This window comes from Maniola hyperantus, chromosome 17 (assembly GCF_902806685.2).
Source record: "Maniola hyperantus chromosome 17, iAphHyp1.2, whole genome shotgun sequence".
In the NCBI taxonomy this organism is placed as follows: domain Eukaryota; kingdom Metazoa; phylum Arthropoda; class Insecta; order Lepidoptera; family Nymphalidae; genus Maniola; species Maniola hyperantus.
In genome coordinates this window covers 12,500,716-12,514,253 of record NC_048552.1, presented here as the reverse complement: position 1 = coordinate 12,514,253, position 13,538 = coordinate 12,500,716, and the positions used below count along the sequence as shown (strand labels likewise).

Here is a 13,538-nt window from a genome sequence, read left to right as displayed (position 1 = left end):
TTACCTTTTTTTACCTACTACAGTACGCGGCAGAAAATAATAGGTACCAGCTACTATACATCGGCCTTTCATACAATGACATTTCGACTTTTTAGAGCGTTGTCTCTGTCACTCATACCTATATACGTTTTGTCAGTCTCAACGAGAGAGACAATGCTCTACAAATCCACTATCTCCTTCTAAAAGTCGATGTACATAATTTTCTACGTCATGATGTCTGCGACGTCGCGTCGTTCGTGTGGAACTTAGGTTTTCCCCAAATTCCAAGTTCAATTTTCCGGGATAAAAATTCTATACCTATTCGTTTACGGGAAGCCCAATTTCTGTCCCAAATAGATGACGCCCGCGACTTCGTCCACGTGGATTTAAATTTTAAAAATCCCGTCGGAACTCGTGGTTTTCTGGAACAAAAAGTAGCCTATGTCCATCCCCGGGATGCAAGCTATCTCTGTAGTCTGTACCTACCAAATTGGTTAAACTGATGGGTCGTGAGGAGCAGTGGCGTGCACAGTGTTTGAAGCCAGGGTAAGCATTAGTTAGGTAGGAACCTATTTACTGGCAGGTCATAATGAAAAATATGCATTGAGCCATTACAACTGGGGTAAGCAGTGCATTTATGCCTCTATGACCTGCACGCCGCTGGTGAGGAGCTAGTAGACAGCCCCTTACCTATCTGTGAGACAGACAGACACACTTTCGCACTTTTACCTATTAACTTAGTAATTGTTTACCTACCTTCCTACTGTATTCTAGGGTTCTGGTACGCAACTTTCAAAACTAGTTCTGCATTTTCGTAAATGGTTCTATAACCCGTCGGAAATATCTGGAACCTGGCTTCAGTGACGGTCATGCAACGCGCTTGCGTTGGCACCGGTAGGCAAAAACGGGCGAGCTGCGGAGAAGCGCGAGGGGAAACGCATTCCAGCGTGGTGCTCAGATATTTCCGACGAGTTATACTTACTTAAATATTTTGGAATACCTACCTAACCACCGAGGAGTGAATGTCTGTGTACCTAACCAATGTTTTAAAAAATAAACTTTTACCCAAATCCCGAAATCACACAACGCGTTACGCGCGAAAAGAAATTTCACTTCAATAAATTAAACTACAGACAAAACGTAATTGTAGCATTTATTTAATACAACCTTAATCCTAATCCTTAATCTAACTGCCGTACTCAGAGTAGCTTAATCGTTACTTTAAGTTTAGTTAAAACGAGACAGAGCTGCTATAGCTCTCACATAAATCTGTCTCGTTTAAGTTTAATCTTAAGTAACGATTAGCGACTCTGAGTACGGCAGTCAATCCTTAAATCCTAAACTTTGGCATTCACACGTGCATATGCACGGAGTTCTTAGTGCTGGTTCCGTCTTCCAAGTCCTTCAGCAACGGAGCCGACCCACACATGCGCACATTGTTCGTGTAGGGGATGATGCCCACGCACACACCCGCAAGTATCACCCATAAACCACCCACGTAGAAGGTGAGATCCCAATTTTGGGTTACGTCAAAGAGGAGACCTGATGGGAAAAAGTTGACCAAGTTAATACGGTATTTTACTGTATCAAAAGTATTATTAAATAGAGGGTCTTCCAAAAGACGTAAGATCCACGTCCTTTATAAGTTTTGTGTGTGATAACCATTTTAAATTATCGATTAAAGTAAAAAAAGGACGTTTTTTTTTTGGGGACGATGGGAAGTGATGATGTGGCCTAAGATGGGACGCGTTTACCTAGAAGATGCCTATTCACTCTTGTTTTAAAGATACCCGGGTTGTAATTGGTAGGAAACACATATCGCGGAAGAGTATTCCAAACCTTAGCCATGCGTATGAGGAATGATGACGCAATACGTTTCGTGCGTGTAGATGGGATGTCGACGACATAAGGATGGAAACTCGCCCGACGTCTTGCGGTTCGGTGGTAAAATGGTGAAGGGGGGACAAGATCGAAAAGTTCCTGAGCACACTCTCCGAAATATATCCTATAAAACACTGATAAGCCGGCGACCTTGCGGCGGTGATCGAGACTTTGTAGTTTCGCCAGTAAACAGATTCCAGAGCCGCTAGTTGGTACGTCAAATGTTCGTGACGTCATATACTGGTATTTCATAGAATCTCACATACTAATGCGCGTTTTGACGTTTGATAAAAAGTTACTGATTTGACTAGTTGTCAAATACCGGATTCCAATTGAAACCTTATGTACTTAAAGAATTGTATTGTATTGTATTGTATTGAATAAGCTGTGATAGCCTAGTGGTTAGGACGTCCGCCTTCTAATCAGAGGTTGGTTCGAACTTCGATCCCGGGCACGCACCTCTAACTTTTCAGAGTTAGGTGCGCTTTTAATTAACTAAATACCACTTGCTTTAACGGAAAACATCGTGAGGAAACCTGTATGCCTGAGAGTTCTCCATAATGTTCTCAAAGGTGTGTTAAGTCTGCCAATCCGCACATGACCAGCGTGGTAGACTATGGCCAAAACCCTTCCCACTCTGAGAGGAAACCCGTGCGGCAGTGAGCCGGTGATGGGTTGATCATGATGATGAATAATCCAATGAAGCCTCAATAGCTCAACGGTTAAAAGAGTGGACTGAAACCCGAAAGATCAGCGATTCAAACCCCGCCCGTTGCACAATTGTCGTATGACGCTTAGCTGGAGGGAAAGGGAAATATTAGTCATCTAAATATATAAAAGGAAAAGGTGACTGACTGACTGACTGACTGACTGACTGACTGACTGATCTATCAACGCACAGCTCAAACTACTAGACGGATCGGGCCGAAATTTTGCATGCAGATAGCTACTATGACGTAGGCATACGCTAAGAAGGGATTTTTAAAAATTCAACCCCTAAGGGGGTGAAATAGGGGTTTGAAATGTGTGTAGTCCACGCGGACGAAGTCGCGAGCATAAGCTAGTTTAAATAAAAATTAATGCTCAGGGGCATTTAGCTTAGTTGCAACAACGCGTTTCGATTATGCTTGGTAACCTACTTCGACGTAAATCAGTATATGGATGGGTACCGTCATTGGATGTCTGAATAGGGATTTGGACTGTAGTAATAAAAAGAAGTGATTTTTTGATGGCAGGTAGCTGCCAAATTTTATGATTCTAGGTCAACGGGAAATAAGGTCAAAACGTAGGGTCTGGAATACTTCCTAGATCAGTGTTTCCTGCCAATTATAATCCGGGTATCTTTAAAACAAGAGTGAATAGGCACCTTCTTAGGCAAACGCGTCCCATCTTTGGCCACATCATCACTTCCCATCAGGTGTGATCGTGGTCAAGCGTGCGCCTATAATGAAAAAAAAATACCCTATAGATTTTCTTGACAGACACGACGGACAGACAGACAACAAAGTGATCCTATATCTCGGTAGGAACAGCATTCCGAACCAGTGGTAAATTAAAACTACCTGACTATTCATAAGGACTTTTAAAAAGTTTACATGAATAAAAAAACATTCTATTCTATTCTATAAGGGCCCCTTTTTCCTTATGAGGTAAAAAACCCTAAAAATAAAGGTAAATAGAACTGTTTGAAAAATAATACTCACCCCCAAGAGGAGGTCCGCATAAATGTCCAATGCCTTGACTCAGCAATATCAATCCGTATCCCAGAGTAAAGTACTCGATAGGCACCAGTTCTATAAGTATGGCAGGGGTGTAGGCATAAGAGCTGGCATACGACCAGCCGAACACCACGGAAACGACCGCCAGGGCCCAGTAGTTGTGAATGCACAGGGGGTAGGCAGCAATGGATATGCCACAGACGAAGAGGCAAATGGTGAAGGCCTTCGAGACGTTCAGCCAGGGTTGGTCGCCGGCCCAGCCCAACACCACCTGCAAATAAAGATCTCAGTTGTACAATAAACTACCAGCAACATTGGCACCGATTCTAAGCACAACCTAATTTAAGAGTATTCGCACCCTCTTCTTACTATTGTAATATGAAAAGGACAGAAGCAGTTTGACATTTCTAAATTTAATTTTTAGATGGTAAAACCCGTGATTTTAGCACGCACTCGCGAACCTACTGTTTAAATTTGTATTGTGCACTAAAATTAAGAGTCTTTAAATGTGAAAGTCATGTTCCGTTCCTTTTTTAGCATTAGTAAAAAGAAAAGGATGCAGATACTCTAAATTTAGTTTAGAGAGAGACTAGAGAGTCGGCTGACCAAAATCTAAACATTAAAACTTTTAAATATAAAATTAAAGAATTTTTTCTACATAAAAGATACTATTCCATAAAAGAGTATTTAACAGACACAAGCTTATAATAAGTTGTAGCATTTTTTATTAGCAGTCTTTAAATTGTATTGTATTATATTGTTAAATCTAGTAGGTGTTATATTGTATTATATTATATTGTATTATATTGTTAAATCTACATAGGTATGTATAAAATATAATTATTAACTGTATAAAGATAAGTAATAATAGATAATTCAATTGGAATTTAAGTCAGTAAGTTGGTTTTAGTTTTTATTTTTTTGCATGCCATAATATGGCTATTTGTGGTGAAACTTTAATAACTGTAACATCTGTATATACATACCCACATGTGCAATAAATAATATTTGATTTTGATTTGATTTTGAAATAAAGATCTAAATTGAAAAAACTACTGTTAGAAAAGACATTTTACTCTTACTCTTAAGAGTTCCCTCGGGATTCTTAAAAGCCCTTCCGTTTAACCGATTTATATGAAATTTATTACAGAGGTAGCTTGCATCCCGGAAATTGACAATATAGGCAACTTTTTATCCCGGAAAACCAAAGAGTTCCCACGGGATTTTTAAAAACCTAAATCTACGCGGAAGATGTCGCGGGTATCATCTAGTGCTTAACTCCACTTTTACTCTCTTTTTCTTTTTATTGTAAACTAGCTGATAGGTACCCGCGACTTCGTCCACGTGGAATTAGGTTTTTTAAGAATCTCGTGGGAACTCTTTGATTTTCCGGGATAAAAGTAGCCTATGTCAATCCGTTGCACCGTTGCGACGTGATTGAAGGACAAACCAGCAAACCAATAAACCAACAAGCAAACACACTTTCGCATTTATAATAAGGGTAGGTACTAGGTACTGATGTTCTTGGTACAAATAAAAAAAACTCGTACAGCGATATATCAGATTTAAACAATCTTTAAAAATACAAAGGTTAAGAAACTTACAATACCAATTCCGCTGGCGATACCAACAATGGCGATCATGGTGGCGCCGCCCTCCATGTTGACGTCAGACATATAGGACTTGAGGAAGAAGTAGGGGATGATCGTCCACACGGCGATGAGCAGGGACGCTACGTTGAAGAGGAAGAAGTGGAGCTCCGTGAACATTCTGAAGTCGAAGGTGGATTTGAGGCCTTCGAACAAGCGGTGGTACCATTTCTAGAAAAAATAAACAAAATTAATAGATCATCATTTATAAGATCATCATTTATAATTTCTAAATTTCTGGTCTGGTCTGGTGGGAGGCTTCGGCCGTGGCTAGTTAGCACCCTACCGGCAAAGCCGTGCCGCCAAGCGATTTAGCGTTCCGGTACGATGCCGTGTAGAAACCAAAGGGGTATGGGTTTAATAAAAACTGCCATACCCCTTCCAGGTTAGCCCGCTATCATCTTAGACTGCATCATCACTTACCACCAGGTGAGATTGCAGTCAAGGGCTAACTTGTATCTGAATAATAAAAAAAAAAAAAAAAAAAAATCATCATTAACCGATAGACGTCCACCGCTGGACATAGGTCTCTTGTAGGGACTTCCACACACTACGGTCTTGCGCCGCCTACCTAGGGGGGGGGGGGGGGGTGTGTGTTACTTCCAGCACTGCGTCTTCAGTGTGAGGTCGCCATTCCTACGTCTATCGGTTGTACGTGTACTAGTAAAAATTAGTACTATACTACTTATACTTATAGGTTTAAGGGTTTTTCCTTTTGAGGTACGGAACCCTAAAAGTCACTCTTTTATCAGCCAAATGAGCCATCATCAAATGAGATCATGAATGATGAATCATGATTCCAATTACTATTTATTTGAAAAATTAAAAAAAAAAATTGTAAACTGTTTATCTACTATCTACGTCAAAGTTGTAGCTCTATGTGTTCAAATAGTCTTTAGATAGATAGATAGATAGAAATACTTTATTGCATACAAAAAATATTACAAAAATAACAAAAACAAAGCAGTCTTTAGGTGCAGTAGCCGGCAGAAAATATTGTAGATCGACCTTTGGAAAGAGATAGCGGTTTCGTAGTGCGTTGTCTCTGTCGTTCAGACCAAGAAAACCGATGACTGACAGAGACAACGTTCTACGAATTTCTAAAGGTAGATGTAGAAAATTTTCTGCCGGCCACTGTACACATTTCGTGTCTATTCAGGTGGACCACATAATAGCCCCGACACTTTTGCTGATGTGGTGTGGTGATTGTGATTGTAGCCCGTTTGGTGAGACCCTTAAATGCTGGACTTATAAAAAATGAAAACAGAACTGTGATAGGTAAGTATCAGAAACTTCAGTCACAAACATGTCGTATGAAGTCCGGCGTGTTCTGTTGTATCTGTTAGATACAAGGCGCGAACGCGTGACACTCCCCACACCTCAGCTCACGTAAAGCGTGGTATAGGTCGAATCGAAACGATGGTTTACGTCGTCCTCGTTTGAAAGTCTCATAAGCATTTTAAAAAATTGCATTTTTAGCATTTTTAGGGTTCCGTACCTCAAAAGGAAAAACGGAACCCTTATAGGATCATTTTGTTGTCTGTCTGTCTGTCTGTCGGTCGGTCTGTCAAGAAACCTACAGGGTACTTCCCGTTGACCTAGAATTATGAAATTTGGCAGGTAGGTAGGTCTTGTAGCATACATTCGGGGAAAAATCTGAAAAACGTGGATTTGTGGATACATCACACAAAAAAATTAAGTTGTGGTCATGAACTAATAATTTGTATTTTAAATTTTTGAATTAAGATAACTATATCAAGTGGGGTATCATATGAAAGAACTTCACCTGTGCATTCTGAAACAGATTTTTATTTATTTTTATGTATCATAGTTTTTGAATTATCGTGCAAAATGTCGAAAAAATACGACTTTAGTACGGAACCCTCGTTCTGCGAGCCTGAGTCGCACTTGACTGGTTTTTTTAATAAATAAAACTATTGTTATGTAAAAAACGCAAAAAACTATTTTGTGGCAACAACAACTTACGTGGGAGGTGTCAACTTATTGTACTTACTCAAAGTATCTATACAGTCGATTGAGAGAATACTTAGATTAACTGTTTCACACTTACCTTTTCATTATCAGAACCGGACCAAATAGACCAGGTAGAGTTCCTGTAGATATCAGGCAGAGAGGATGCCCTAAGTTTGTATCTAGGGATGTTCATCATTGCACCACGATACATGATCGCGTTTTTATATAAAGGCATATCTCTTAAATAATGATGATCAGTGGAGATTTGTTTCGACAGCCAACTTATTTGCTGGGCAGGCTGAGTTGCTGTTACTTTACTTTGATCGTTTTTGAGGTTAACAATATTTGTATTTGTATTTTTGACTTCTCCATTAACATTAGAATTTAAAATATCTGTAGTTTTTGCTCTGTCTATAACAGCTACATCTTTTGTAACTTCTTTATGTTTTTCTTCTTTTTTTACTTCTTCATTTTGTGCTTTGGGTTTCTTAGCCCTTAGTGTCAAGTTCATTTTTGTTGGTTCCTTTACGCCTGTTGGGATTTCTATATTTACATTTTCTTCTGAATGTCTCCTTACTAGCAAATGTGGATAATTGTGGAGAATTATATTGTACAAACGTTTGTTTGTCATTAATTTTTCTATCACTTCCGCTGGCACCTAAAACAAAATCATGAATTAAAACTTAATGCAAAAAAAATATTTGAACAGAGCAATATACATTACACGGCCGAAAGTAATGTACATCGACCTTTAGAAGGAGATAGCAGATTTGTAGAGCACTGCCTCTGTCGTTGAGACGACAAAACGTCATTTAGGTTTGAGTGACAGAGACAACGCTTTACAAAGCCAAAATGTCATTCTAAAGGTCGATGTACATTACTTTTGGCTGCGTACTGTAATTAATATCTTTACAAGCAAACTGCGCGTCACCACAAACAGAAGCGGAGGAACAGACTTGGCGTCTTAAATTCTCTTCACAAAACACCTCAGTTAAATACTTAAAACGACTTAGTAGCGTTTGTAGTACTAAGTCGTTTTAAATAGGTATTAACTTTGGTACAGAGTTTCAACTTTTATAGCGAGTTGTACGTTGACTTACTTGATCATGATGCTGAATAAATGTAGGCAAATTTACATCAGAATTAACTCTTTTACAAGTTATTTCAGCATTCATTTGCGTAGTTGCCTCCAGTTTCTCTGCTTCTGCCAGTGACGTTGTGAGCATTGCCAAAATGTACTCAGGATTTCTACCACTTTTCAATAGATCATTCAATTCTTCTGCAGTTAGGTAAACTGATTCAGCGCCAATCGATTTTGAAGATATCGATCCGGCACTCGAAGATTTTCTAGATCTTGTCTTTGCCTCCATTTTCTCTCTCTGCTCCTTTATTATTATCCAATCTGGATCTCTCATTAATGCGCCACAAACACACATGTTTAAAACTGTACCGCCTAATATAACAAGAGTATTCCTCCAATCGAATATTTGTAGTAAATAATTCGTCAACGGCGAGTACACCAATGTACCAAATCCGACACCAGTGTGAGCTATGGATACGGCTAAAGTCCTTCTTTTATCGAACCAAAATGCAACAGACACCACTGCAGTAACATAGAAGATGCCCATTGAAAACCCACTTATAACGCCTAAGGTCACGCACAACATTACAACACTGTTACTGAAAGCGGCCAGTAAGAAGCCAATAGTCGATAAAATTCCAGCTATCATGTTCATAGTTCTACACCCGTATCTATCTACTAAAGCACTCATAATTGGTCCCGAAATTAGAGGTATTGATATAAATAAACTACCTATTAGAGAAGTTTTTGATTGTGACTCTTGGAAATAGTTGATGAATTCTTCGTGTAGGATACCAAAAGAGTAAGTCAGGCCATCGGCACACGAAGCTGTTAAAAAAGCTGCAAATACAACCACCCAGCCCCATCCTCCATCTGGAATTGGTGGTAGTTTATACACTTCTTCTGAAAATATACTATCTTTGTCATCTAGGCCTTCAAACGTTACTCTTTCACCCGGAGGTGACTCGTCTTTTGTGTAATGTGGTACTATAGCTTTACTGTAATCTTCTTCTAATTTAAGAGAGTTTATTTTGTTTAGGTCCTTTAAGTCTTGATCGGTGTCAGCATGAGTAACATTATTAGGATTTCTAGGTTCGTTTCCAACCATTGTTGTGTTTTATTGGTGGAATCTCATGAACTATTTGATATCTGTAACAAAATTGAAAGATAATGATGATTATTTTGGTTGATGCAGCAATGAGATGTATGCATAGGTATTCCGTATTAGGTACCAAAATCACAGGTACAAAGTTTGAAAATTACTAGTGTCGAACGGAGGACACTAGTAGTTTTAATAATTTTAAGTTTATTTCGTGGTTTAACGACATATTTTAATGGAGATAACGGGTACATACCACGACAAATTTGATGTTTTTATTTGTCGGGATATTTCAACCCAATTACACGGGGACGTCTCGTCGTAACCACGACCCGTTCAATTGGGTTGAAATATCTCAACAAATAAAAACATCAAATCATCTAATAATTTTCGTTATTATCGTGGTTATAATTATTTGTATCTTCAATATTCGTTTCCTTAACTGTAGGATTTTTAGTGTTGTAATTTTGAAATAGATATTTACCCATTTTGGTCTGGAAGTGTTAAATCCATATCCATACTAATATTATAAATGCTAAAGTGTGTCTGTCTGTCTGCTAGCTTTTCACGGACCATCCGTTTCACCAATTTCGATGAAATTTGGTACAGAGATCGCTTGCATTCCAGGGAAGGACATAGGCTACTTTTGATCCCGAAAAATCAAAGAGTTCCCACGGAGTTTTAAAAACCAAAATCCTCGCGGATGAAGTCGCGGGCATTATCTAGTAATAAATAATTTATGTTCCGTTAGATACTTGTTAGATCTTAGGTACCTAGGTATAATAATAAAAAACCGGCCAAGTGCGAGTCAGGCTCGCGCAATGAGGGTTCCGTACTACAATCGTATTTTTCGACATTTTGCACGATAATTTAAAAACTATGATGCATAAAAATAAATAAAAATGTGTTTTAGAATGTACAGGTGAAGACCTGTCATATGATACCCCACTTGATATAGTTATCTTACTTAGAAAATTGAAAATACTAATTCATGACCACAGTTTAATTTTTTTTTGTGTGATGTAACCACAAATTCACGGTTTTCAGATTTTTGCCCAAATGTCAGCTATAAGATCTACCTACCTGCCAAATTTCATGATTCTAGGTCAACGGGAAGTACCCTGTAGGTTTCTTGACAGACAGACAGGACAGACAGACAGACAGGCAGACAACAAAGTGATCCTATAAGGGTTCCGTTTTTCCTTTTGAGGTACGGAACCCTAAAAATCCCAAGAATTCAATGTTTATTTATTACTCATGAGTCATGGTATGTACCTATGTATAACAATAACGCACTTAGTATGTATTTACTATTTATTGTGTCTGATGGAAACTTTATGTAATCACTCAAACAGGAAATACTTAAACAAAACCTGAACATAATTTGGTAGGTAACATATGTATTATATTGTTTGTTTTACAAAATATGTATTTATAAGTTAGGACAGTAGGAAATAACTGACCAGCGAATAAAATTTTCTGAATATAGGTAAGTAATCATCATCATCGTCATGATCAACCCATCTCCGGCACACTAAGGAGCACGGGTCTCCTCTCAGAGTGAGAAGGGTTTTGGCCATAGTCTACCACGCTGGCCATGTGCGGTTTGGTAGACTTCACACACCTTTGAAAGCATTATGGAGAACTCTCAGGCATGCAGGTTTCCTCACGATGTTTTCCTTCACCGTTAAAGCAAGTGATATTTAATTAGGTTCTTAAAACGCACATAAATAAATAAATAAAACAGTAAGTATTACAATTAATGAATGATAAATTTAAGATTGATTCAGTATTAATATCGTGTTTTTTTTGTTGTATTTTTATTTTCATTTTTCAACCTTGTTTGTCTGTTCTTTGTTTTCAAAATTAAGCTAGTAATATTGTACATTTTTTTTTAAATGGAGATAGCGAGCAAACGGGCAGGCGGGTCACCTGATGTTAAGTGATTACCGCCGCACGTGAACATTTGCAGCACCAGAGGAACCGCCGATACGTTGCCGGCCTTTTAGGAATTTGTTGGTCCGCCCCTTGAATAACCCCATGTTGTAATCTAGTGGGAACACCGCCGATGGGAGTTGGTTCCACAGTTTGCATGTACATTTATAATTTTTAGGATAACAGACGTAGGTATGCATTGCGGGTCAAACCTCTGTGGTTTTTTACAATGCGTGCTACCTAATATTAATGTTTTTTGTATATTGATATTAATTTAAAAAAAATTACAGTAATTAATGATTATATTTTTGCCTTCATTAAAACTAATAAAAAATCCGAAAATACTCACTTTTTAAACAATAATTTTATTATAACCCAACAGTTACATACCTAGGTATTATAATATGATTTATCACTTATGTTTACGATTAGATATTATGTACTCTGTTGGTACATATTAGCACGGAACGATCTCTCGCGCCACCTTCGGATGCTGGACTGAAATCTCATTGAAGTAGCGGCCTTCATAAAACTATTGCCCGATGCGGTGACCACATCACGTCTAATAAATAAAACATTCCCAGTCAGCGCTGTGTTCTTGTGAATCAAGTCACACAGCATAATTGGGTATTTCACTACTTTTGAATTTGATAAATATTATTACTTTATTATAAACTATGATGAAAATAACGACGTACGCTGAAAAATATATTAAAATCCAACAAAGATTTATAAAGTTACATGCATTTTAATTTTGGAGTGGGAGGGTCTTCTATCCATTTCTCGCAAAACGGAAATTCGTATGGGTTTCATAGCTAGTATGGCATTTATCAAAATGACGTCATAATTCTATATTGCTATCTCTGTCTAATCAGAAATATTTAAATGCTTATAACTTTTAATTATTTGATCGATTTAATTAGTTTTTACAGTTTACGTCATTATTTTTATCCTAGTTTATAATAAAGTATAAAAAATTGGAGTCAAATACCCAATTCTGAGCTGGGGCCCTTTTGCTAGCACGTTGGGCTTAGTCATTAGTGCCCAAGTGGAAGAAGCGCCGGAATAACCAGCCCTTAGTTATAAGATGTGATGTGTGGCACAGTTTGGAAAATAAACGTCTTTTCTTTCATTCTTTTCTTTTCTTTCTTTCTTCCATTCGGGGATCTGAGGTTCTGGACACGCAACTCAATCTTATTTTTATAGTCAGATGGGACGGCAATTCAACACAACCGGTGAGAAATCACACACGCAGAGCCAACGGCTTGCGTGTGTTCCTGTTGTAAGGGTGGTAAATCGGGCGGAATAGAAATATACCCGGATACGGAATAATCTACCACCTTACAAAGATTAGAGGAAAAAAAAAATAATTTTAATTTACTTTACTTGATCTATCTACCTAGTAAAGAATAGAAGCTAGCCGTCGACTCCCTTGTAATGCATATGAGGTGTTATAAATGAAATTTGCTAGATGTTAGGCAAAATTGTTTTTAATGTAACTTTTACCGGGGTCGCTTAATACAGAATGATGGCTAATAATGCTTAGTTATTCTAGCTTAATGCCAAGACTTAATTTAGATACATTAGAATGACTTAGGTAGATAGTACATAAGATCTATGTTTTAAATTTAAGATGCCATTGGCATGGAATAGACAATGACACAGTAAAATTCATAAAATTGTTTCAAAATAAAAGCTCAGTAGTAAAGACAGGGTTCTTACTGTACACATACACTAAGAAGGTTCACTAAACTGTTCCAGGATACAAACATTTGCTTACTTGTAGGTGCGAAGACTGCAAGGTAGCTGGACGGCATCGGCCAAGATCCAAAACTCAATTTAACTTGATTCTTCACAACCGAAATGTTTCCTTACAAAGATTTTCACCAAGTCTTATCCATAGCAATTAAGTTGTCAACGTGAATGTGCAAAAGAAATAAATACGAAAACCGAAAACGCAAACGGAAAACTAAAACGGAAAACTGAAGCTAAACGTAAAACGTAAACGTAAAACTCTATTGAACTCCTGGCCACCAATGGTTTTCAGAAGTCCACCCACAACCCATTATCCTCATTTATTTGGGAAGATAAAATAACTGGAACATAATTGATGAAACATTGAAATACGTTAGGATGACTAAAATTTATAACTATTGTATTTTCCCAGGCGAAGCCATGGGCGAAAAAGAATGAGATTTTCCTGGAACGAAAAAAATTCGTCT

At 38.0% G+C, this 13,538-nt stretch overlaps 1 protein-coding gene across 3 annotated transcripts; it reads right to left on the bottom strand.

The window, feature by feature from the left end:
- Nucleotides 1-1,115: 1,115 nt before the first annotated feature.
- On the bottom strand, nucleotides 1,116-11,806 carry LOC117990016 (monocarboxylate transporter 14-like). 3 transcript variants are annotated; one of them, XM_034977441.2, is made up of 7 exons: nucleotides 11,707-11,806; nucleotides 8,302-9,431; nucleotides 7,299-7,859; nucleotides 5,183-5,398; nucleotides 3,564-3,849; nucleotides 1,323-1,521; nucleotides 1,116-1,159 (listed from the first exon to the last, which is right to left on the bottom strand). In XM_034977441.2, exons 2-6 carry the CDS (start codon nucleotides 9,388-9,390, stop codon nucleotides 1,331-1,333), a joined length of 2,343 nt encoding a protein of 780 aa, XP_034833332.1. In that variant the 5' UTR covers nucleotides 9,391-9,431; nucleotides 11,707-11,806; the 3' UTR covers nucleotides 1,116-1,159; nucleotides 1,323-1,330. The 3 variants fall into 3 exon arrangements, with proteins under 3 accessions (XP_034833332.1, XP_069360163.1, XP_069360162.1); XM_069504062.1 differs by having other exon boundaries at nucleotides 1,116-1,521; nucleotides 11,666-11,806; XM_069504061.1 differs by having other exon boundaries at nucleotides 1,116-1,521.
- Between the last annotated feature and the right edge of the window lie 1,732 nt (nucleotides 11,807-13,538).